Source organism: Lichenostomus cassidix, chromosome 7 (genome assembly GCF_008360975.1).
Source record: "Lichenostomus cassidix isolate B80296 chromosome 7, HeHo_3.0, whole genome shotgun sequence".
NCBI lineage: Eukaryota > Metazoa > Chordata > Aves > Passeriformes > Meliphagidae > Lichenostomus > Lichenostomus cassidix.
In genome coordinates, this window is record NC_139488.1 from 10,851,342 (window position 1) to 10,878,391 (window position 27,050).

Sequence of the window (27,050 nt, forward strand, 5' to 3'; positions counted from 1 at the left end):
ATGGGCTGTAGGGGAATCTCAGCTCTGGTGCCTGGAGCACCTCCTGCCCCTCCTTCTCCACTGACCTTGGTATCTGCAGAGCTGGTTCTCTAACATGATCTTAGTCCTCTCTTAAAAGCTGCAATTGCTGCTGCAGAACTTCCCCCCCTTCTTAACTGTTATTCCAGAGGTACTGCCGTGTTTGTTGATGGGATCGACCTTGGCCAGTGGCAGGTCCATCTTTAAGCTGGCTGGCCTTGACTCTGTCAGACATGAGGGAAACTTACGGCAGTTTCTCACAGAAGCCACACCTGTAGCCCCTCTACTATCAAAACATTGCCACACAAACCCAATACAGCATCTGAAATGTGCTGGTATTCATATTTGTGCAAGAAGACTGGGTTTGGCATCCTTTAGCACACTGAGAGTTTCAGCTGGTGGGGCCTGCAGTGGTAACTAGTAACCTAGGTAACTACAAGTTAGAGCTTAATTTGATGCTTTCGAGCACTAAATTATGTGAAGCAAATAGTATGTCACATTATCCTCCAAAGCTGTGTTAAATACTTATCTTCAGAAATTCTGGACAGATGCAAAGCAAAGGTTTGTCCATAGATTTTATAATTTTATAGATTCTGGCATGCCGAAGACAAATAATTTCCAGTGCATGGTCACAAACAGATGAGCTGAAAGATGCTCTACAATATGTATCTGTTCTATACAGTGTAACTGAGCTTACCTGTCTTTGAGAAAAGTACCTTAAAATAAGACATACTTTTACTTTCTTGAAAATGTTCCTCAACAAAGTATCTTCTTTTCATTCTGTTGATAAAATTACTCCATTTGCTGTCCACTGTCATAGCTAGTCAAACAGATTTATCTTGGGATTGCCCTTGCCAAGTTAAGAAACCTGTAATTCTAAAAAAAAAATCTGAACTCCTTATATACCTGGCTAAAGAGGAACCTCAGTTCATGCATGTCAGCAACAGTTCATATGCTAGTGAGCTTCAGAAGCAGAAAAGTTTTTTGCAGTTGTCTCCTGACTATTAGGGAGGGTATGGGAGACTCATTAAGGTCTTTGCATATTTTTGGCAGTACACAGTTGCATGAATTGACTGTACTTTTACAATTAATTTTGATGTAGCTGTGTAGTGTGGGTTTCAGCTGAAAAAAAGAATTAGTTTCTTTTGGGTTTTTCCTCTAAAAAGTGCAGTTCAAAGTCCAGTAAATGCTCTAATAGCCATTTATTCACATGTAATAGCAATTAGGTTGAAGGACTGTATGAACAGTAAGTAATTATAGGTTAACTTATTTATGTGCTTTTGTTGTTGTTTCCAGGAATACCTTTTGTTAACATCAGAAAATCAATGTTTTCCTTAGCAGTCGGAAGGTGGGGGAGGAGAGAAAAACTAGCATTTGTTGTAAATCTTAGAATAACAAAATGTCCGTGATGGTGCTTCCAGTGTAGTGTCTGACTGTACAGGTACTGTTAATATGGGATTACTGCTGGGCCTGTGTCTGTTCACTGTGGATATAGATCAGGTCATTTTACTATAGAAACTTGTAAACATTTTTAGAGCTTTTATGTACATACCTTTTGTATGTGTACATATGTATATAATAAAAAATAATTCAAAATGCTGTTTAAGGAAAAATTTGCATCTTCTTCAAAGGACCTATATGAGGTGACTTGGTTTTAGAAAATGAAAGGCTGCATTTAATTTCAGTGTTTGGTTTTGGAAGGTTCAGACTGCTTTGGCACATTTAAATCAGGTATTTACCTCCAAGCATATACATAACCTCTCTGACTCATAAAGTATGCTTTCCTATACTTTGAATATATGTTAGTTACCTGAGGTCTCACCACACTAAGGCATCCTCTGGTCTGTCTTGCCTGCAGTTGAGCACCTGGCTTAATCAGTTTTCATCAGAAGCCCTTTATCCAGAGAGCTCCTTCAGAGCTCTGGTAAAGTGATTCTTTTCCCCAAACTCACTGTAAATTTGCCAACTCATCATGACTGCGGTGCTTCATTGTGTGCTTGGTCAGGGCAGCTCTGATGAGTTCCCCTTCTCTCTCTGCAGCTGGGGGCCTCCTGTGGGACCAGCAAGCAGTTGGTTTAAATCCATGTAGCTCTTTGAATTGAAAGGATTATATTTGCTGAGAGTCAGCCTTGCACATCTAGCAACAGTAAACTGGTTCTTCAGAGATGTCTGAGCAAGAAGGAAAAGTGATGTGGACTTTGAATACTTAGTAGAAAGAAGGCTGAAATGAGAGTAGCTTCAGGACCAACTTTGAATTTGAGGTTTATTCCAAGATTGAGAATTTACTATACTGTGCCAGTCTGCTGGTAGAAGTTTGATTCCTTGTGATAATTTATTTCTTGATGTCCAAAACAAGTGTGAATTTGAGCACTTCCTGACATTCACTTTTGTCTTTCTGCTTTTACTGTTTAGAGAAACCACTGGGATTGGGGCAAGCTATGTGCTCCCACTTTACATACTTCCCTGTTAGCATTCCCATGCCATACTCATGTAGCAGTCCACATTTGGGCAGCCGCAGAAGCAAATGAACCGACACTGTCTCTTGGCATCCCGTTCTGAGCTGAAACAGGAGCCAGCGTAAATGGCTTAATAGCTCAAGTCCCTGGCAAGAGCAACTTGGAAGATAATAGCTCATTTGTAAAACTGAAAGTTAACCTTTTTTGTTGTTGTTTTGCAGGACAGTCATGCAAACGTATAATTGGGGTAGATTGTGTTTTGTTGTTTCACTGTTCTTTATCAGTATGCTTGGCAAGATTTTTTGAGGCGCTTGAGGAAGAGCAAGAGGCTGATGTTTATTTTGGCAAGTTTTACTGTGGAAAGTGAGTTTACTCAGTCTGAATTTTTCTTTCCAGAACCCCCATCTCTCCCTCCTGGCTATCAGAGACAACCATTTTACTGACCATGTAGATGAATACATCTATTGTCAATTGGGCTCAGCTCTACTAGTGTGATACATGTAGTAAAACTGGGAATTCAGATTATGCTGAATCACAGTGATGCTCTGCAGATGTTCCTCTAGGATGCCAGCCAGCAGAACACAGGCTCTAGGCTCCCAGCAAGGTTTCTCTGCAGAGTGGGGAGGATATAGAGCTCCTGAGTGCAGTGCCTGTAGTGGAGAGCATCAGAAGCCAGCAAGTGGATACTTTATCTTGAGCAGCCACTGGCAGTTGTGGTATTGATATAGTGGTGCTGGATTTCCTACCTTTGGAGCTCTGGAGTAGGGAGATATGCCTTTGCTGGGTCTTACCTGGTTCTAGGAGGCTAATAGATGTGTTTCAGGGAAATAAAACTTTAGAGAAAATCCTCTTCTTTTGAGAATGGCCTAGGGGTTAAAGTACTCTTCTAGTGTAGCAGAAGGGAGGTTTGGAACTGGCACTAGATCTTCAGTGTCTGTAGGCTGGAGACAGTCCCTTGTCCCTGGGCTGCTGGTTTTTTTCTGTGTCTTCCATTTGAGCTGTTTAATTTTCTTTATATAAACATTTATAGAACAGGACTCATTTTTTCCAAAGTTCTGATTTTAATGAATTGATCATTTCCTACTCTAAAATGAAAAATTGTTGGGAGACTTTCTGCCTAATCCTATTTCAGCTTTTTGGTACTTTGTAGTTCACTATAGGTTCTTAATGTTGAATACAGTCAGTGGTGTTACTGAGTGTTCCCTTCTTGAGTAAGTGGGTGGTTTAAATTGTATGGGTCAAAAAGAAGAGCAATAGGAAGTGCTGTCACCTCAGTTGTGAACTACATGTGCATTTGAGCACTCATATACTTTTAGTGGTATATTTGATAGTTTTTCAGGTGACAAAACCAACTGGATAGGGAGTTCAAACACATGATGTGTACAATTTAGGTGGGAAACTGTTGGCTTCAGATTACTGACTCACTGCTTCACATGGCAAGTTGTACAATTTCAGAAACTGTGTGGCTTGAAAACAAATGTTTGGCTACTAATCAGTATGGAAAGAGGGTGGGAGGAATATTCAGAGGTTGTGCCTAAGTTTCTTGAATGTGCACTAGGAAACAGCTCTTCTATCCTGTAAAATACCCTATCATGGAAAAGCCTGTTGCTGTGCAACAAGACTCCCTTCCAGAAATTTGACAGTTTTTGAATCTGAATTCCTAGGGGTTTTTTAAGAAATGTGTTGTCACATGTGTTTTGGGGACATTTTTCGATGTTTAGAATGTTTTGTTGTTCTTTTGTTTTTTTTTTTAATAATGGTACTTAGTTTATTTTCAAATTTATTTTGCTTTAAAGTGTGATTATTTCATAAAGCATTTTATTCATCTTTGTGTGTGTATGTGCCTGCCTACACATACGCATACACATATGTATATATGTCAGCAGTTACAGAGTATTTACTTTGTTCTGGTACCTGTCTGTTGAAACATGGATACATAGCTCTACACAAGGACTTGCATATGTCCTCTCCTGTGGCTCTATTCTTCATTCCACTAAGTTGCTGTAAACAGTGCAGAGCACGCCTTTCTTTATACATTTTTATGTGCTTTTTAAATTGATCTCCATTGCTCAGGGGCAGGATGGTGTTAATGACCTAAATGTAAACTGCTCTTTTGGATCCTTCTCGGCCTGAGCTATATTCTACAGAGGTAACAAGTTGTTATCCTTCAGGTCTCTGAGGTGGTCACTTCTAGAGGGTGTCAGTCACTTGTCATGAGTGAACACCAGCTCACACAGTGACACCAATCTTCTGGGGCAGCCACACTGAAACTTGTGTTAAAGAAGAGCTTAGCTTCGATAGCACAGACAAAGCATTCAACGAATGTATGGGACGAGGGTTTGCAAGCAGCCTTGCTTGTAACCAAGGGTGAGTTGTTGACTGTGGACCAGCAACAGAAAATCCAGCCAGAATCTTTTGTGCTGTCTGTATCAAAAGATATGATTATATTACTGAATGCTTGTAAACTGTTTGGATGAAATATTAATGAGGTTTGAGGAAGATGCCAGTCAAGGTAGCTTTCTTTTGACCCTCTCTTAATCTAAGGGCTACAGCATTCCTGGGCAGGATTCTCATACGGTGGAGCTGCAACACCAAGTGCAGGGAGGACCTGAGGATCCCTCACACACCACTTCTCTGTGTGAAAACACAGATGCCTGTGGAGCCCACATATGTAGTGGTCTGGCTTCTCACACACTGGAACTGGGAGGGGGAAGCAAGTCATCTGATGAGAGGAGAAGCACAGGCTCTCCCTGGGTTACATGAATAGTACCATCTCTGCTTAGGAAGAGCAGAGCATAACAAGGTCAAAGAGCAGTGGGTTTTATCAGAATGAGCTACAGGACTTTCTGGTGCCTAACTATTTTGTTGCAAGACTGACTGGACATCACAGTGTGTCTGTGGTACCTGCTTAGAGCTGTTCCTGCCCTAGGCAGAAATCTGAGGAGGATAGAAGACAGGACACTGACCCAGGTGCTAAGGCCTGTCCTCCCTCACATATCACACTCTCACCTCTGTCCCTTTTTTCTTTTTAGTGGATATGTGGTTCTCTCAGATACGGACTTTATAATTTGAAATAGCATAACTGAGTTCCTGATGCACCACTGCACTTTTTCCAAAGCTTTACCCCTTACTGCCCATTTCAAAGTGAGCAGCCTGCAAGGCTGAAGATGTGAGACATCAGCTTCTTCCTCAGACTGTGTAGTCAGGCATTTCAGAAATCCTCAGGAGGAGGTGATAAACAATGGGAGAGCATAAGCCTCTTTTTTGTAGGAATCCAGAGCTACATGTGGAATCAGTGAGACATTTTATTTCCTGCATCCTGTTTCCAGATCTGCAGCCAATAGGTTTCAGGCAGAGTGTGGTGACCAGTAGAGAGAGAATCTGGCTGCAATAGCTGAGCAGAAGGGAGAATGCAGAGGCAACAGCTGCATTCTGTGATTGAGACAAGCGTGACCAGGGATGGTAGTGGGACTGGACTCCACAAATGGGGAAAGTCTGGAATGTGTGTGCACTCCCATACATACATTTATGCAGGCATTTGAAGGAAAGGATTTTAAAGGCCTCAGATGCCATGAAACTTAACCCAAGGTACTTAACTAGTTTGAAGTGGCTAATATCAAACTTCAGAAAACCAGGAAATACAAAATAATGGGGTGGATAGAAAATTTCTGCATGCAGTCTTTAGAAAGACAAAAACAGTAGTGGAAAATACCAGTTCTGTATTAATAACATTTCATGTTGGTTTTATTAGGTGTGTTCATTTCTAATTACACAAAAGGCTGAAAGGACAGCTGTGAGGACACTTGTTAATACAGCCTAGATGCTCCTGACTCTGGTTATGTTTATGCATTTGTTTTTTAAGTTATGCTTATCTTTAGACACTAGACTACAGCAAATAGAAAACCATAGCCATTGCTAATCTCAAGATACTGAAGACAAATGTCTAAATCTTGCTATTTCTTGCAGTTTGACAATCAGTGGCAGGGCTTTGTGTACCACTAAGGGCGCTAATTGTTGTAACTAGCAGTCATATGCATGCTAATGTTTGCTCATTTAACCTTTGACCTAATTATTTTTTTCTGCTATTTAAATAAAATCTGTGTGAAAACCAAAATAATTCCTTTCTAAAATACTTGAATTTTGGAATCTCACTCTTGGAGTTTTTTCAGTCTTTCTGATGCAAGAGTATTAGCTTAAAATTGCATCAGAAAAAGTGTGTTCATCTCAGGCTTCATCTGCAGTTCTCTAGTAGCATTTCTTTATAACAAAAATCAAAGTCAAATGTGAAATGGAGGCCATGTGTCTCTGATTCTGCTGGTTTTGCTTCTACCTGGGACATGTGGAAGTCTGCAGGCAAGGCAGTGTAATATAATATATATGGATGGATATGAATCCCATTTGAAAATGAGATGTAATTCTGTAGAGAGAGTAGAAATGGAGAAGATGAAAGCATAGTGCAGGCTGCTACAATCTCATTAGATACTGTCATGGTTTAATCCCAGCCAGCAACTAAGCACCACCACAGCTGCTCATTCACTCGCTCCCCATGGGAGTGAGCTTTGAGTGGCAGAGCTTTGTATGCTGAGCATGACATCATATGATATGGAACATCCCTTTGGTCAGCTGTCTGGGCTGCGTCCCCTCCCAATTTCTGGTGCTCCTCGCTGGTGGGGTGGGGTGAGAGGCAGAAAAGATCTTGATGCTGTGTAAGTAATGCTGGCAGTAACTACAACATGCCTGTGTTATAGCTACTGTGAGGAAAATTAGCTCAATCCCAGCCAAAACCGGCACAGGTACTTAGCTTTTTATTTTCTTGTTATTTGAAGTTCCTCTAAAATTGTGATTTCTTTCTTCTGCCCATACCTGTCTAGCTTTTTGAAGCTGGAGAATCTTGACTGAACTATTTGGAAATGAGAAAATGATCCATAATTAAAAATAGAAAATAATTAAAATTCATATTCTAGTGTTTTTCTACTTAATGAACAAATTTGAGTGACAAAATTGTAAACTCTAGTTTCTCTATTAATAGAGAAAGCTCACTCAGTGACTGGGATTTGAGAAGCATTGGCAAGGGTCAAGTCAGTTAGACTGGGACTCTTGTTTTGCTGGGGTGGTGTTTCCTTATAAAAGGAAACAGTTGCAGTGGGCAGATGAAGAACTATGACATTTTTTGGGGTGTAGAAAAACATTCATCCATAAGCCTACCGATGGGAGATCCTCCCAACATCAGATTATATGCTGTTTAATGGGGAATTTTCTGATCCCATTGCCAAAGTTGCATCTTCAGATGTGTGAACTAGTGGAGCAGGTGTCACACACAGTCTCCACTCTGATACAGTTTACTGTGACAGGGTATTTGCACAAACTGTATCTTTCTGGCAGCCCTTACACTTTCATAAACTGCTTTTCCTCCCTGTGTATTTGCAAGGAGATTTTTTTGTTTTTGTTAGGACATGGGGAGCATGTCTCATCTTTTTCTGGCAGAGTTTTGAGGTCTGAAATTTACATGTGCCAGGTTTTGCAGCAGTGGCAAGACACAGAGTTGTTACTGTTGTGATGCATTGGTGCTTGAGATGCAGGCAATCCCACCCATCCCTAATGTTGTATAGAATGGAGTGTTTGTCAGCTTTAGCCAAGGCTCTGGCAGGCTGGAAGGTGTCTGTGGGCCAAACACCTCTGATGCTGGTACCAGTGGGATGGTGGTGGGAATTCTTTGGAAGTCTAACACAGAAGCAGTGGGATTTCACAGCTGCTTGGAGACAGAAAGGAAACTTCAGTAAAGCTGGGCAAGCAGCCACATACTTTAGGCTGTGACAGGTGAGCTCTGATATATTTTTCTGCAGTGGTTAAAGGCTGTTCCTGTAACTGCCTGCCTGCTGGACATTGCTGCTTACAGTTAAGGTCTGCAGGACAGAGCATGTGCCAGCACTGTGGATGCCCTGGTTCAGGTTCATGGTAGTTTAAACCAGCATAGACTGATATGAATTGCTTCATTTGGTAGGGGGCAGAAGCAAAACTCTGCCAAAAGTAGTCCAGTCTTCTCTGCAGCATTGCCTTGAATGCTATTGAAATGATTTTTTTTTACAAGGCAAGTGAAATGTCTCGTTTGGAAGTGTGTAATAGGTTTAGAAAAAAACACCCTGTCAGTATTTGAGGTCAGGATGTAATGAGAAACAGAATGATCTCCTGCTCCAGGTAGCGCATTTGGAAATTTGTATCAGAAATTAATGACCCATTTATATAAGGGATTTTGTAGTTTGTTGGGGGCTTTTTCCTTCATTTCTTTTTCTTGCAAGTCTGTTGGCGTGATACACAGTGACATTTCAGGAGCACAAGTAAAAGCAAGAAATGTGGAGAAAGACAAAGCATGTAAGCTGACATTGGAGCTGGGGATCTCTCATATACAGTATGTTCTGTGCATTTTAAATTTAGTACTTGTGTTAACTTAATCTTGGCCAGTGCAGAAAATCTTATGTCAAAGATCTTTCTCCAAACCTTCTGTTGAGTGCATGCTGTTGGTGACATGTAAAGTGTTGCTCTCCACTGGCTTTAGGTGTCTTTAGGGCTCAGCTGAGGGTCCTATTTTAATGTTCCACAACTTGCAGAGAAAGAAGCTTCTCTGAAGAATTCAGGATGAGAATGGAGCAGTGCAAATTTAGATCCAAGCCTGGAGATACATCTTGTGAACTTCAGTGGGACTATTTGGTTCATAAAATTATGGAGGTGCTGTAGTCATTTGCCACAGGATTAGGAGCTAAGTAATTGCTCAATACTAAAATTAAAATAACATCCGAGAAAAAACACTAGTTAAGTCAATAAATCAGTTGGTGCTACAATGAGAAAATTAAATTTGTAAGCTATTAAGTATAGCCATAAAGGATGATTCTTTTAAAAATTAGTGCAGCATTGACATTTTCTTTTTAATGTATCATCTGTATTTTATGTAACAAGCAGTGCTGGTCTGAGTTATATAAACGAGCAAGTGTTTTATGCATGTTATTTCAATTATCCGTCCTTGGAGAAGGTGAATGAAAAATAGCTCCAACTCAGTTTTAGCATCTTCATTTTGACAGTTGTAATATGCATATTAATGAAGAGTGTGAAGCGTTGAGGAATGGGTCCATTTGTAAAAGCTGATGTCCTCCTAGTTCTTTATCTTAAAAGAAAAAGAAAAAAGAGAAAAGAAGAAAGAAGCAGAGGGTATGTTTTGTGTGGCATGCCAGGTCTTTCTGAAACAGCTTGCAGTTGCAAGCTAGCTGAATCAGCACCACATTTATTGGTGGAAGGCTATAATCATAGTAACACCTGCAGTGTACAGCAAAAAAGAGGCAAATCAAATCTGGCAAGGTGTTGAATGAAGTTTTTATGTCTGGTTTTATACCAAGTCAGAGCGTTGCTACAAAGAGTAGAATTGGTTACGTTGTAGGGTTTAATCATCAAATTAATTTAACTTTGAAGAATTATTAGCTAATATCTTTGAAGAAACATTAGTTGAGAGGCATGGGGCTTTCACAAAGTGTTATTTGGATTAATTTGCTACATACAAGATGCAGTTTTAAAATGTGCAATATTGGTACAAAATTGGTAACATATATGTTGAAAAAAAACCCAAGTATTTAAAGTGACAAAGATCTTTTCCCATTACTTATTGGTTTTTATAGATTAATAATCTTTTAAGGCCAGAAGAGTTTGTTAGCTCCAACTCTTATTGAGCTTGTTTCTGTGTTGTGTTTTTGGTTCTTCAGGAACAGTTTTCAGTTGACTTTTCCAGAATGCATGGGAAATTTGATTTTCTGTATCTCATGTTCTTTACCCCTTTGGCTTGAGAAATAGCTGACAGCAAAAGACAAAAAGTACATTAAAAAAATGTTGTCTAGGGACTACAAACTACAAGCATTTCTCAACACCTTTCTTTTGTTATTGGAACACACTAAATATTGGAAATGAAATTGCCCTGAACTTATATTCTGTGTGATCTTCCTGCCTGCTCTATCCAGATGTTTTTAATTCTGCTTTTAGCCTTTGGGTGGGCTTGACAAAGAAACTGATTTGAGCTCTTTCATTCTTGTGGAAGGAGGGGCAGGGAGGGGAATCTTCCACTGTGAGATACCTGTAGATAGTAAAGCCTTCAGAGTGACACAGTGGCCCGGTTGGCAAGAAGTCTTATCAAACATAGTGAGACTCCAGTCTTGGCCAAGCATTTGAGCCACTGACTTAATACAGGCAAAAGGTATTTGAGTTCTAATAGAGCATCTGTTCACGTTACAGTAAAATGGAGATATCACGAGCAACCTTACGCATTTCAAGCATGTCTTTTTAATAGCTGGCAATGGAAATGGTTACTTTTCTCTTTTGGCTCTTCATCAGACCAAAACTCGAATTAACTTCCTTTTCTTCATCCTATTATCTCTTCCCTATATGCTTCCTTGACTCTCATCTCTTTAGTCAGAAAATGGGTGCATACAGAATTTAATTATAATATTTAAATGTCAGTAGATACTGTAAGAGAAGTGCTTAATTTTTGGAGTATGAACCCTACTGAACTTCGGTGTTTCAAAGAAGGAGTTAATGGAGGATTTTTAAGGGCATTAAAAGAGATTTAGAAGAATTTTTGGAACACTTCAGTCTTGGAACACTTCAGAACACTATCAGTCCACATAGCAAGTGCTCAAATGGGGAAAAGGAGGTGTTTCAACTTAAAAACTTAGAAGGAACTTAAGGGTTCATTCTCCTATATCTACACCTACACCTTTTTATCAGTGTACAATAGAGTTAAAAAGAATGACCAAACCAAGCTTGTATTCTATTTGGCTTAGTCTTTGCTGTAATTCTTTGTGGATTTAATTTTAAAATGTGAAGATTCAGGTCTGTTCCTTTGCGAAGTTTAAGACAGGTGGTTTTGATGGAGGCAAGATTAGGCGATGGGACTCCTTTTTCTGTGTTGACTCTTCATCACATGATAGTGTCTCTCACTTACCCAGCCACATAACTGGAAATAGAAGGCATATTGCAGGGTTTCTTAATCACATGCAAATTCCATTCATGTGCCCAAGTTTTCAGAGAAGACTTAGAGATTTAACTCTACAGACCCTGTTAGCTTCAGTAGGAGCTGTGTAACTAAATCCTTTGAATTAGTTTTGAATTTAAAAAAAAAGCCAAAACAACAAACAGCCATGCAGTGCTTATCAGCCCAACCTCCTGGCACATTTAGCTTTTTAGGACTGTGTTGATTGATAAATTCTTTTGGCAAAAGCTGAGGATGCTGGTGAATAAGAAAACAGGAGCCATTGAGTTCATCTAAGGTATTCCTGCTCTTTACAGCCTCAGAACAGGGTCTGAAAGACATGGCTGGGAGAAGTGTGATACGCCTTCTATCCAGAGTCATAGCTATAAGGCATTTTTAAATGTGCTTGCAGAAATAACCTGGGGAAAGTATGAAATCTAGACTAGCTTTGCCTATTGGCAAGATTGAGCACTGTTGTGCAGGACATTGTGTTCTCATGTTTCTCTAATGCTTATAGGTAAGCATATGAAATTAGTCATTACAGGTGTAGTTTTGACAGGTTGGGACTAAAACCTCCAAATTAATCTCTGATTTTTTTTTTTTTCATTTCACAGACACTACTCTCCCCTGAACAGAGATGGCAGAAGTCAATTCTCCTGTAAATATCAAGGAAAAGGTAGGTTCAAGTAACAGTGCAATGCAAACCAAAATATATTTGCATACATATTTCCTTTCTGCTCTTTCAGTATGCTCACATACTGAACTTTAATATGTATTGACTCTGTGCATGAAGTTAAGTACACAGACAGGTAGTGATAGGACTAATCTGAATCTTGCTTGAAGAGAAGCATTTTTGGTTTTTTTTGCAGAGAGACTGTTTTGTCAGCTAGTCTTCTCTTATTCCTTTGTAATTCCTGTGCACACTGATGCTGAGAATAACACTGTAGGATGATTGGTGCTGTACAAAGCGCAACCACTGAAGAAACATGCCCTTTACAAAATAATTTTTCTGCCCGAAAATCTTACACCTGTAGTACTTAAAGCAATTCCTAAAAGTGCAGGACCTGAAAAGAGCAGATTACTTCTTCCTATGAAATTATGTCTGCTTTTAATTGCATTCCATTTGCTTGAGTGAGTCTTCTCCATATCCTTGGCTAGAGCTAGAGCCTTATCACCCTTTGAGGAGCAGTAAAGGACCTAAAGCTAATTAGGATATGAGGTAGGTCAGGAGATCTTTTGTGACTCCCAGCAGACAGATTGTGAAGAGCCAATCTAACCACAGAACTTCTTTTGCTCTGTATCTGCTTATGGGAAACAGTTCCTTACCTGTTGCACTGCCCAGGTGCCTGGTTTTTGAGTAGTTTTACCTTATATTTGTTGTTAACATCTCAATTGCTCTTTGTGCTTGAGGATTTGCATGTCAATATGAATCTCTGGTTTTGTGATTAATGTCTTCCTTAGTCCATAATAACAGCACAGGGTTTTAAAATTGAGTAGTATGATGATTTTGCAATACAAAGTAATGTCATAAAATCTTTTTCCCTGGTGCCAGAGTGCTCAAAGGTAAACTACAGTAATTCTCAAAATACAGCTCAGTAAATCAATTGGAGTCCTACATATTCACTGTGTAGCTTGAAATTTTTTATTTAAGTCAGTTTTACAAGTTCAGGATTTTACAAATCGTGTTTGTCTTTTGTGAGTTTAAGAATGAAGAACTGCAACAGACTTTTATTCACACTAGATATCTGCTATTCCAAGTGTGATATTTGCTAGGAGTGTCCAAAATCAAATGTTTGAGCGTATGCATTTTAAGGCATACATGGGTCAATACATTCTGTTACAAATTGTTCCACTCTTTATTCATGTACCTTCCATCAGTATTTAGTGCCACTAAATCCCTATGCCAAATTGAAAACTTAGTTTAATAGCAATTGAAATTCTTTTGCAAAATCACTGGATTTTATTCTGGAAAATAGAGGTTAATAACCTACTAAATAAAGTGTTAGTGACCAAGCAGCATAAGCCTCATGCAGTCTACATCAGCAGAGAAGGCGTTGTGGTCAGTGAGCTGTTGCACCTGGACAAGTCTGTCTTGTTTTAAAACAGGATTGCAGTGGCTCCATTTGGTATCTCGTATTTGGTTTATAGTGTGGTCAGCAACAAACTGAGTAACTATAAAGTGATTGTCACTTTAGAATCCTTTGAGTGATACACTAGAAATATGAGGAGTTGAACAAATAAGTCCTGCTGAGTTGCCTTTGATTATATTTGTACATAAACTGCTAAAACATAAGGATTTAATTTGCATGTTTGAAAAGCAGACATATTTACAGTGTGCTGGTAAGAGAGTCAAAATCACATCCCTTTCTCACTTAGAAAGCTTACACAGCTTACATGGTCATGCTACACAACATGTTTATTTTTATCCACCTTTTGGAAGGCAGTATTTCTGGGTAAGAAAACCAAGGTTTATAAATATAATACTTCTGCTGAGCTCCACAAATCTGTTGCCATCAATGTAAATACAAGCAGGCCTTGCTTAAAAGAACAGAATAGAATACAGTTCCTTTCCAGCTCTCCCTTTCTTCTGTCTTAGTGCTTGCAGATCCTAATGTACTTAAAACTTTGATCCTGCTAGGGCTTGCATGAAGCCAAAGGAGCTGCACATCTGCACACAAATACTTACTCGTATGAGTTTCTGCAAAAGTAGCACACAAGTTTCTCCTTAAATTGAAGGTTGTTTCACTGTGACAAAAATGTAGTGCAGATCCCATGCAGATTTGTGGGTTTGGGATTTTTTTTAGGATGGGGTGGGGGGGGGTGTTGTTTGGGGTTTTTTCAGTGGTGACCTTTCTCTGTCCTCTCTCCATGATCAGCTTCTAGTTATTCAAGAAAGTAAAACCTCTGCTACTGTTTTTAAAGTGATGTGAGGCCAAGGTGGACATTTTGGGCATTACACTCACACCCAGACTCTGTAAACCCCACCCCTGAATTTGAGTCATAAGAGAATTCTACTTTGGTAGTGATACTTGTATAATTCATTCTTTGCATTGCAGCTGAAATAGTTCATAAAGTCAATAGGTTAAGCATTCTATTTTATATCTTCTTTTTTCTCCCCCAGGAGATTTATATAAATGTTGGCCTGTGATGTTAGGAAGGCTAATGGAAGTTTCCATAGTTGGCAGAGATTCCTGCAGCTGTGATACTCTTGTGGAGTAGCCAGGACTGTTTCAATTACCATATTTTCATGCATATAACCTACAGATTTTCTGGAATAACCTAAGTTCTGCATTTCAGCAGACACAAAGGTCATTAATTGCCTGCATAACTAGTATAAGAAGTTTACCATCAGGATCTCTCTCAGAATAATTCTGTCTGCCCTGACCCTTGCTGTACTCTTCCTTCACTATGCCAGCTCTCCCTCTTGCCTCTGATAACACTCATCTCTGTCCTGAAAATACAGGATAAGTAAGGACTTATTTTTTGTGTCAGGATTTTCAGAGACTGAGTGTTATACATAGTTCAGATCATATGCACAAAAGTTCACTGGATTAAAGGATAAAATGAGCCAAACTCATTGGCTGACATCCAAAATCCATAAAATCAAAGGAGGTATTCAAGCATTAACCTGGTACATCACCAGAAGAGGTGCTGAGATTCTGAATTACAAGGCTTCCAAAGAAGAAGCAATTGGAGTGAGGAATACAAGTGATGTATTGTCTTCTGCAACAATTAGGCCCTCTTAGTTTAACAAGACAAGAGTGAATATCAGGCACTCCCCAGGATAACCATTCAGCTCTGGCATGTGACTTTGGTTTTGATCCAAAGAAATATCAGGAATTGTTTAAACTTCAGGACTTGCTTTTGGGCCCATCTTTTTTCTTTTTTTAATTTACTGTGTGTCTGAACATGTTTGAACAAGTGAGATCTGCTGTCAGCTGGAATTAGCAAAAAACTCATTCAGATGAAAATTCTCCTTTTGAGATTCTGTTAGGAGTGAAGTTTTGCTGAAGTTCTCCTGAAAGGCTTGCTTTCTCATTTGTCTCTTCAAGTGTCAGAGCTGGAGGAGCAGATGGGCAGCACTGCACGAAGGAAATTTTATTCAGATGTGATTTTGGAGATTTCACAGTTTTGTTTGCATTACACCATAAATGTGGTTTTCATAGGCAACAGTCAGCATGCAAGGAAAGAGTAGGATTCAGAGTGGAGGGAATGGAAGTAGCATGTAAATTTAAAATCATACATTACAAAAGCAGATAGTTTCCAATCTGTGATTTTACATTCTCCTTAAAGTTGACCTCTGCAGCTGTTCTTTGACCATGTGTTGAAATAGATGGACTGTTCAAGGACCAGAAAAGTTGATCAAAATACACTTTTGTCACTTGATGAGCCGTTTAACGTGAGTTAAGGATATCACAGACTCAAGTCTGTAAATGGTGCTGTCATCACTCAAGCAGAACAGCTCTTACTAAGCCAAACTTTTCAGGAATCCTGAAAACATACTAGAATGTCTGGCTTTCTATCTGATGGATAAGGGTGAAATAATAAATCCATTACAATCTTTAGACAAATGCCTAAAGAAATTTACTGCAACAAGTAGAATTTTTTTAGGGCTTACTAGGAAAAAGTGATTGGAAAATATCAGGGTGATGCACAGATCATATTAGCAAAAAGAGAGGCACAGACCTGATCAAAACTGTCACTTTGCTCAAAGGCGGTATTAGCAATACTTGTTCAGTTTGTCAGGATGAACTTAGCTTCTGGAAAAATGTCTCCAGTATAAGAAATAGCCTCTTAATGCAACCAAGTCAAATTGTATTCGTGAAATACGTTTGTGTAGAAATTTGAAACCTTTAAAAAAATTCTGCCATGAAGTGGTTTTAAAATGCATTTTCTTGCTTAATGTAGCCAGGACATCTGCTAATGCTAAATTCTTCAATTATCAAAACCAGCAGTGTTCTGCAGGCAGCCCTCCTTCCCTGCTTCACTTGCAGGATTTGGGAGGAATTGAAGGTGTAATGTAGTTGAGTGATGTGTATGTGTCCATAAAAATTTGCTACTGACATGCAGTAAAAACAAAGTAGGAAATGTCTGTGTTCATTGATAACCATACTTAGAAATTAATTTAGTTTCTAGCTAAAAGAAAACCTGTTGATCTTAGCCTTTAGAGCAAAGTGAGGGTGAATCTCCTTTAGTTTTTCTAACCAAGCATAAATAAGAATATTTCTAAGTGACCATAATAGTAACTTACTTCAAGGGGATTAGAGCAGCTGTGTTCAGGGGTTTCAGAACAGCCGTGAGCTTTCAGCAAAGAAGTTTAATTTGTCACTATGTCAGAAATACATAAACAAACTCTCTGAACCCCGGATATGTTACTTATTCACCAGAAACATCCTCTTTGAGATGATGCCAAGGGGGACCAGATGGAGCAGAGCAGCAAACAGGCAGTGATTGAGTCCATGTTGTTAGAGTTGCCTGGGAACCATTTGAAACTTGACAGAGAACGTAAAGGACTTAGAGGAATACACAGCACTGTCAGCTTGGTTCTGCATGTGGAATAGGTAATCTGGTGTCACAACTTCCAGGCAGACTCTGTTTCTTTTTGAGCTTGATTTACCAGGAAAGTCTTGTGAGATGGGTGTTGGTGAGGACTTTGAGTAAGCTACCATGAGAGGGTAGAACTCACTATCCTTTCCTGTGTACTATATTCCTCAGAGGTAACCAGTTACTGATTAAAATAATTTTTTTTAGGCAAGTCAAAAATTTGCCCCAAGTGAGATGTTTAACAGTAATCATAGAAAAATAGTGTTTATGGATTTTATTGTGAGATAGAAGCTTATTTGAGGGGATTTAAAACCTTTTTCACTTTTGATACTAATTCTGGGCAGTCTTCAACATTTTCTGTAAGAGACAGATAAAAACATCCTCATGACTGTGGAATTCTCTTGATGAGACACAGTCTGGCTCAAATTGCAGCAAGCATTAGCAGCAGGACGTGAGCTCTGGATTGTGGGTTTAAATGGAGCTGGACCTGGGTTCTGTCTTTCATGTTCTTGAGTGTACACAGTTGTTTTCAAGATCACAGCTTTATGTTTTAGATCTGTGATTGCTTTAAAGTAGCTTTTGTAAGCTGAAATTCTGAGAAAGTTTTCTTGGTAGTAAACAAAGTAATGTGCTTGCCTGTTAGGCTGCAGGAGGGAAAGAAAGCCCAGGAATTTAACTACTGTCAGTGACAGATTCTCAACTCATGCTGATATTAATAGCATTAATTAGTTGTGGTTCTGAAGGTATGTTACTGAATTCTCTTGGTGTCCTGGAATGCTGTCTAGCATCCAGATGATGACAGAAGTTCACTGGGAATCTACACTGGACAAAAACAGGATGTTTAACGAAATCATTAAAATAATTGACTTCCTTGTAGTCTGTCTGGTAATGTGATTTCTCCTGTGATCAGGTTTCAGTTAGTACGGAAAAAAGTTTTCTCCCACATATATGGAAATCTAATAAAGTAGACTGTTGAGTTAGCTTTTTCAGACTGGCATTAGTGCAGTACCATTGCATGGTAAGAGATTCTTTTGCTGTGGTGCTTTCTTTCATCCTTTAGGATGCTAAGTATTTTTTAAAGGAATTTGCTGATGAGAAGTCATAAATATCAGGTAATTCTAGTTGCATAATCTTTTGCTTACATATTGAGAAGATGGATGTTCTTGGTGAGTTTGAGGACTATAAGTTTAGCGAGAGAAAGGTAGGAATTACCTCCTGCCCTGGAATCATCCTGTCACACCTGTAATAAAAATGAGCTCTATACAGTTTTTTGGATTGGGAAATGGTGGACTTCTCTCTAACAACTGGAGGCTTGTATGCAGGTCAGATGTATAGCTGTACTAGCACAAGGGCTGTTTTATCACCTCAGCTAGCAGGTGAACCAGAGAAGAGCCAACATACCTGGACTGCCTAGACCCTGCTCACATTGAGCCCTTCAGTGTAAGTGCACCTTGTCATCATGTATTTGTCAAGCATTCCTGGAGCTTTGCTATGTGTCTGTTCATCTCAGTGTGTGTTAGGTCTCTTATGACCTACAGCTGGAGAAGTGCATTTGTATTAGGCTTGTGCTGTCAGGAAGTTTCCTATCCCTCCCTTTGGTTTTCTCTTTTGTACTACTAGGTCCCTTTCCAGAAACAAATGAGACACATTTTGCAGGAGGGGACAGAGCTGAGCTTCAGACATAGAAACCTGCACATATATTTGAAATCAGGGTTAAAGGACTAAGGGGTGGAATATCAGGGGCCTTCGAATTTGTATTTCTAGGTGCAGGCTGTCATATAGCGTGGCTTCCCTTCACATACCTTGTCCTCCTCCCAGATACATTGTCAGGTCACAATTTGAGTCTTTGTGTCAGTAATTTCTGTCCAGAAATTGCTGACTTTTTCATTGCCTGTGTACAACAGTTCCAGTGTATTCTGGGTTAAAACATTGGTCAAACAATGCATATGATGTAGACCTGATGGTCTGGCATGCAGATCTTTGTCTTTGAAATTCCATTCTGTTCCTAAAAATTTACAAGAAAAAATACTTTGTTTCAGAACAAAACCTTTTGGGGTCTCTGCTCTGTTGGAATTATGGGGTTATATCTGCTTTTGTTGTTTCTGAACTGAGATGGTTTCATATATGTGTGTGTGTGTATTAATATTGTCATATCCTATTGGTTGCAAATTTTAGTTTTTATCTTCTCACCCACATAAATCACTGCACAAATATGGAAAGGAGAAACACTAACTTGTAGGTATCCTGGGTATCTCAGCATACACAAGAGAAGCAGATTAAAAAAGTCTAAGCAACTTCTGATTTGGGATTTCCTAGGTCTTGGATGTTTTCCTTTGCAATCTGATACTCTTTTCCTGAGGAATTCTTTCATTAAATGTGTCATTTTTTTTATATTTTCCAAATAGAAAGATAAACAAATGTAATTTTGTACAACAGTCAACAAAAAATATTGTTGGGTTTTGGCAGTAGAACTGTTGAACTTTACAATATATTCCCTAAATCAAATTTTTTTGTAGTCCAGCTAAACCAGGACTGTGTCCACAGTGTTGTCATGCTTAATTTCTTTTCTCTGTACTGTTGAGTATTTTTCTTAATCATCATCTTGGTTGTTTTGGGTTTTCTCCACAATTAAAATGTTTCCATAACTTTTTTGTATTTAATTGTAATAGTTGTTAGATGAAGCTTTTAATTCTGGTTTTTCTGTAATCAAAAATTTTTAACAAAGACCACACAGTGCAAATAGGAAGTCTTCCGTTGATTTTTGTAGTCTAAAACATAATCTTGCTTGGTTGAGTTGTTTTGTGTCAATGTTCTCCACCCCACAGATGTTCTTCTTGTCTTTAAGAAGTTTCCAAACTGCACTGTGTGGTGAGTTGCCTGATCCAAATGAGGTCTTAGCCTCACTAGGTTGTTTCCAGATGCTTCTTGAGACTTGCAGACATTTCATAGCAAAGTAGGACCTAGAAGCCATATGAAATCCCTATGCTTATATTTAAAGTTGGTTAGAATACTTCAGATATTTATTTTACTACTTTTCCTGTAAGCAGTTACCACAAGGAGATTATGCAATTTTGAGTAGGCAGAGAGATGATCCACATGATTGTGAAAGAAGAGGGGAGTTTTTTGTGTGAATATGAAGATGTAATCCACATGGTGAAAATGTTTGGGAGCTACCAGATTGAACATAAAATGGACTTCAGCTTGTGGCCTGCTCTTTGTGTCTTTGCCAACTTTTATTATGGAACCAGCTCAGTTCACACTTTTTGCAGGTTTATCAGTAAATAGCATGCCTGTGCCCATAATCACTGGATTAATTAACTCCTTTTCCAGTGCTTTCTCTTCACATCCTATTGATTTGAGTTAGTTTTCACTTGGCTGCCTGCAGTACATAGCAGAGAGCTATACTCATTACTTCCTTCCCCATGCATACACGTCAGCTGAAGAGAGAAACTTGAGCAGACAGGGGATTTTCAGGATAGTTTCTGGCAACAACAGCCTCTGGTTCAAGCAGTCCACTTGTCAGCCTAGTCTGTATGTACTTCAACATAACGTTACCCATGCTGAGTAGATATTCCAAAGCAGCCTCTGTTGGCTGGGGACTGAGCTTGTGGGCACATCTGGTTCAGTCGTACCGTGGCAATACGAGACAGACTATGAGATAGAGCCTTTGAGAAAGGGTTCTTGGGAAGCAGACAAGCACTTTAACTCCACTGACTTCTAAATTACAATTTTGGCCTGGGCTGCCCAAGGCTAGACTTGCTACCTGAAAGGTGTTGTGGGCAAATGCGAAGCTGCAGAGAGGGGTGTGATGGGATGATGGGCAGGAGCAGAGTAAATCATCCTAAGTAGCTGTACTAACATTGTGTGCTGAAGCCAAGTGTCAGTCCTTTGCAGTTCTGAAGCTGAGTTCAGCAGGCATCAGGAATCTGAGCCATTCGTCACTGTGCTTTGAGAGAACCTGGCATGATTCCTGGTAGTATACAGGATGAGGAAACTGTTTGAGGAGTGGAATGAACAAACTACAGCAAAATATTATTTTTTTGGTCAAATCTGAGTACTTAAGTGTTCTCAGTCACCTTCTCATATCTCCATTGATGGAGACTCCATAAAGATTATTCTTCAGCATCTAACTGGACAGCTAAGACAAGGCAGTGTGAATGCTTTTGCCATGTGAGCCAGCCTCTAGCTCCCTTAAACAACTCTGTCTTCACATATTACTTTTTCAGAGTTATATTTTACAGTACAATAAAAAGATCACACTGCTTCACAATTAGCATGATGACATTGGAATGCAGTAAATGCAGCTACACCTTAATTAAGGATGTATTCCCACAGAAAGATGACAAAGGAGGGTGCCAGATTAACATTTGCAGAACAATAACAAGTTTTTGATTACAAATACATGCTGCATATCTTGACACAGAAGCTCAGAAAGCTAATTTGGAACAGCTAAACTGGTTTGGCAGAGTCTTTCATTTTTTTCAGAGTACTATCATAGGCTTTTGTTTTGCTAATTATGTTTAAATGCTTTTATTTTGGTCTGATCTAGTAAAACTTCTATAGCATTAAAATAAAATAGCAACAAAGTTTCAGGTAACTATTTGCTTTCAGCTGTAGTACATAGGGCTGAGAAAATAAAAGATCAATGTGATTCTAGTAGGAATATTTTGTTAAAACATCATGTGTTGAATTCCGTTTGGTATCAGTAGATACTTACAATACAGCAATAGCAAATGCTGTGAAATTTAAGCATGGCGTGCCAGCGTCATCAGTGGGTGTAACACCTCATCTATCAGCAGTTTCCTGAAGGAAGCATTTGCCATCCCATGTCCTTTGCTCAGGATTTTGTTACACAAGCTTCCTGGTCACTTGTATATGGAACAGCAAACTGAAATTATGTTGAGCAGTCACTAGAACTTTTAAAAGTGATGTTCTCTTTGAGCCTGTGATTGTTTTCATGCATATGACTGTTTTTCAGATGCCAAAAAACCCACCAATCATAATTTTGATATAGCAAGGCCATGCAAGAGCTTTGTTGAAGAAGTTGTGTTCTCACTAAGTTTGTGTAGGTGATATGTTGAGACACATGGCAGCAAATAGAGCATTTAGGAAAGAAGCATAAGGCCAGATTCTGTCAGTTGAATTAAGCTAGTACTTCTGCTGTGACTGAGGGTAGAATTTGTTTCCAGGATTACTTGCTACCAGTTCTATGATTTGGTGTCCTGAAGAAATCACTTCATTATTTGCATGGTTGGGTAAGGATAGGATGGGTATTGCTTTGTACAGACACAGTGCTGTGTGCTCATGAGCACATCTTGGTTACAGGGATTTATATAAACATGCTTTAGCACAGAGGTACCTTATAGTCTAAAGGAGTATGATAAATTCATGTCATTGTCTTCCTTTACTTACAGATCAATGCAATCCGATCAATTGTTCCGAACAAAAGCAATAATGAGATTGTTCTGGTGTTGCAGCAATTTGATAACAATGTAGACAAGGCTGTTCAAGCTTTCATGGATGGTGAGTACAGTGTACCTTTTTCACTAATGCAAGAGGGATTCAATCACGTGTCAAAGTATTCATTGTCTCTAGTGGCGCAAAATATATTCTGTAGTTTGTCTGAAATCTGATGTGTGACACTTACTAATTATAAAAAATTGATCCTCCTGTCTGCATCTGTGCTTCTTCACAGTAGGAGTTTGACATGGCTGTTCATCTGTTCTACCTGACTTTGCCATTTTTGAAGCTGTTCTTATTGCAGACCTCCTTCTTTACTCTGCATGAAAGTTAATGCTTTTTAAAGTAATATGTCAGGAAATTATTCACTGTTGAAGATACAGTAACTAAGTACAATTTGGTAGAGTGCTGAAGCAGATAATCAGGCCCCTAAATCTCTGAATTTGGTGCATACATTGACATTCAAACCTCAATCTGAATTTTGCAAATAGCTTTGACATTTATAATGGCTGAACCAAGACTCCATTTAAAGTTCGAGCCATTTCAACCTGGATCCACCTTTGTATTTTGCGTCATGAGACCATCTCTAATGAAAGGTCACTTGTATTTAAATAACACTTTCCTGATAAATATATAAAGTCAAGTATTTTGAACTTTCACCGAAATCTGTGAGTAACCCTTTGCAGAGGTAATGGCATACCATGAGCAAATCTTTTCAAAATCTTTGTATTTTTGGGTTACATAAATGATACTAGAAGTTCAGTGGACTCAAAGGGCCCTGTGTATCTTGAAAATGTCTCATTTTTGCTGTCTCAGCAAGTTGTTTAATTCATGGCTATTTTACTTCAGAATATTTTTGGGTTTGGTTTGGATTAATTTACTAAAATATATCAGCCAAAAAGCATCATCAAATACTAGGAATTACCCATATGAAAAAAGCAGATACAAGGAAACCAGACTGTTTATAAATATATCAAAATTCTTCTATCAGATCTATGTGGTTCTTTTTGATTCAGGCAGCTGCACAGACTGTTGTATTCTGATGGATGAATGGAAATTACATTTGTGTGTGCACACACACAGAAAAAAGGAAGTGTGATGCATCTAATTAACAATAATTTTGTTTTCCTGTGATGTATATTATGGGGGAGGTAGTGGAGGATTGTTCCATGACTGTTCAGTAAGTTACTTTCACTTTATTTTGTCTTAAGTTTCAGTTGCTTGCTTGTGGTTTATGAATTGTTTCCAGTAGCTCCTCAAAAGGGGAAGTGCTTTCACACATGTGTCATCACCTGCTGTTAGGAAGAAATAGGGCAAACACAAGCCTTGCAAGAAGTGCAACTAAGTCGTGAAGAAAACCAAATCTGATGTACCCAAGTTCAGATGATCTATTTGAACTTCATCAGTTCATGATTACTGTTCAGAAGTCTTTGTGAGGGAGTGTTTGAAAACAGCCAGTTTTTCTTATTGTCTGGAAAAAGTCCACTGTGGGTAGAATGAATAATTGAAATATTTGTTCACATGAATGACAAAAATTGCTAAGATCGAAATAATACTCACAGAGAAGTCCTGCAGTGAAAAACGTAGGGGTGGCCATGCTGAATGGAAAGGCTGAGCATGTCCACACAGTGCTTCTCTCAGGGGTGCTGCTAGCTGAATCAAGAAATGTTCAAATTTAGTTTCCTATCTTGCTTCATATCCAGAGTAGCATTTAGGTGATGCCTCTGTTATGAATTTTATTCTATATGTGAAATTTGATTTAAATGAAAGAGGGTTCAAATGTTTTATTTGCTATATAGTGTTGACCTAATTGAGCATAATCGGAGGTCTGTTCAGCTGCCTTGTCGATGTGATCCCTTGTCCTTGGGATTTGGACAGTTAGTGTATTTTCAGTAGGAAGAAAGAGAGGTTAGTTGAATGAATCCCTAAAGTAACTTTCAGCATGCATAGTATTCACAAGGAAGCTGAGGGAAGCAAAGCAAAGACACCACCAGCCAACCCTAAAAGGGTGTTGGTTGCTACTGTGAAAACAGTTAACAAAGCTGTCACATGAAATCACATATTTTCAACAGCATGGAGTAAAATGGGCAGCAAATGTTTATTACTTTATACAGAACTGCTGTGCCTATCAAAAGATGATGTACCTTTAGGAGAGGGGATTGTATTTACATGTACATAAGTGTGTGTAACTGAATATAGATATATACATACAGATATATACATAGTTATACACGAAACAGGTGTTGTCTTTGCCTTCTATCTGCATTGTCACATCGTCTAGCAAATAAAACATGGCTTTGATGGATACTGTGCACAATTTTTTCACAGAGTAACAAATTCAGCCTAGCACAGCTAGCAAGATATATAATCTTTCCTATTGTGTGTGATAGGCTCACAAGATAATTTTGGATCTGGTTTATAGTGATAGAAAAATAATTTTGGTACATCTGAAAACCTTGCACGCCTTTGGCTGCATACAAGTTGATGATTCATGGTGGTCTGAAAACAGCAATTCTTCTTAATATTAATGTCAAGAGTTCCCTGAAAGGAGTGAGAAAAATGGCTAAGTATGAAATCCACTTGGAAAGTCTTAATAAATGTGCATTTACCAGATTAGTGAAGTGCTGGTAAAGCGATTATTAAATTCAAGCAGAAGACCTTTAACCTGATTGTGATTAAAAATATTATTGTGGCAGATACTGCCATAGTAGTTTGGACGGTAATTCAGACTGCATGCTTACTGTGAGCATCTATTTTCAGCATTAGGGTCCAGAAGAGCAAAATCATGATATTAACTAGAAGGAGAAGTTTTCTTCTAACATGGTAGCAGGCACTGGTCTGACCAAGGCTCTGCCTGCTTTGCTGCATTAATTTATCTAAGCAACTCATTATGGCTGACAGGCAGAATTTCAAGTATGACTTTAATTACTTTTCAATATAAATTTTTACCACTCTTTGCTCCCAGGCCTAAGTTTACTGCGTTTGTGTGATGCAGATTTTATGCAAGAGTCCACAAAATTAATCTTTTGGATGCTAATTAAGTCTTTATGTTTTATTCCCTTATGTCTTCTGAAGATGACAGGTAACACAGAAAATACATTATAAAAATTTTTAAACATTTCAGATGCTCTAGAGTCAGGATGGACTATCAAGTGTACTCAGTGTTGACTCTAGAGTGCTGAGATACTTTCCTTTTCAGGCAAGAGATTTGAGTGTGAATTTTTCTGGGTCTTATGCTAGTGTTTTAAGTTAGGCACACAATCACTTCGTGTGATGAAGCCCATAAAAAGCCTGTAGTGCCAAAAAGACCTTCCACTGTAAGTAGTGGAATCAAACCAGGTAGCTGAGAAAAAAGGCAGCAGTGTCCGTTTTGTTCTCCCCACATAAGAGAATTCACAACAAATTAAAATGCTGCTCAGCTAAGAGACTAGAAGCTGATCATGAACACACTGATTCTTTTTCATAGCTGAACTTTTGTTGAAATGTTTTATCTTTTCTTTCTCTAGGCAGCGCAACTCAGGTTCTAAAGGAATGGAATATGACAGGGAAAAAGAAGGTAAGAACTTGCTCTTGGGAATTAAGGCATTTAAATGACTTATCAGCTGTCTGTACTTGAGCTGTAGTATTTTTATTTTGGTCAGTACTTGGCCTTTTCCAGCATTGGTGACTTCATTCACATGTGTAGATAGTTCTTGAAAGCAAATGTGTGTACTATTTTTAATCCTATTCCTCTGTCACTCTCTTACTAACCCCAGTGTTCTGAGCAAATTTCTGGGACAGCACATGTGTGTAACTGTGTGTGGGAGCCAAGACCCTGGACAAGCACAGGACAAATCCTAAAACAGCCCATGTGCAAAGACAATTTTAATAAGGAACTGTATCCTGGATTATCACAGCCACTTACAGTGCTCAATTTACTGACTGCATTTTGAGTTTGTATTATTTGCATTGAGTCCTGTCTCTCTTCTTGTGATATTTCTTCATTTAGAACAATAGGAGAAAAAGAAGCAAATCTAAACAGCACCAAGGCAGTAAAGATCCTAAAAATAAGAATGGTGGACCTGAGAAGGCATCTCAAGAGCCTCAGCGAATAAATGACTGTCATAGGAATGGATGTTCTAAAGACGACTCCAGCCGTGGTTCTGCCACTCAGAAACTGGAAACCACTTCTCTTGAGAACAAAGGCTCAGGATTTGTAGGGTCAGCACTGGACTCTCCAGAAATCAGAGGTCAGTTCATCTGACAGAGAGCACCTTTCTAACTGGCAATAGCCAAACCTTCATTGACATAAAAATCATGGTATTTTTATTGCCATGAAGATGTTGTAGAGATGTTTACATGAAAAATAATGCACATAACTATGCCAGTAGATGTATATCTGCACCCTGTTCATCTTGCAGTTTGTTTCCTTGCAAAATGTCTTTTCTTTTCCTAGAGACAGCCCAGCTGGAGAATATTACAGATACAAATACAGAAGAATGCAGCGTTAGAAAATGGCTTGAGTGTCAAATTGTTAACAAAAGGATTAAATCCCTCATGTGGGGCAAAGATATCTGAGCACCATGAGC

General features: G+C 38.8%; 1 protein-coding gene across 7 annotated transcripts in view; it reads left to right on the forward strand.

Annotated features, from left to right (window-relative positions):
• Window positions 1–27,050, forward strand: part of SPATS2L (spermatogenesis associated serine rich 2 like) — a 143,821-nt gene that overhangs the window by 90,257 nt on the left and 26,514 nt on the right. For 6 of the 7 annotated variants that reach the window (XM_085066119.1, XM_085066120.1, XM_085066118.1 and 3 more), the window contains 4 exons: window positions 12,093–12,154; window positions 22,437–22,545; window positions 25,989–26,038; window positions 26,471–26,711. In XM_085066119.1, the coding sequence (XP_084922245.1) occupies window positions 12,116–12,154; window positions 22,437–22,545; window positions 25,989–26,038; window positions 26,471–26,711 (439 nt within the window). In that variant the 5' untranslated portion in view covers window positions 12,093–12,115. Of the gene's footprint in view, window positions 1–2,695; window positions 2,838–12,092; window positions 12,155–22,436; window positions 22,546–25,988; window positions 26,039–26,470; window positions 26,712–27,050 lie in introns of all 7 variants that reach the window. The other variant, XM_085066122.1, reaches the window with a different exon arrangement.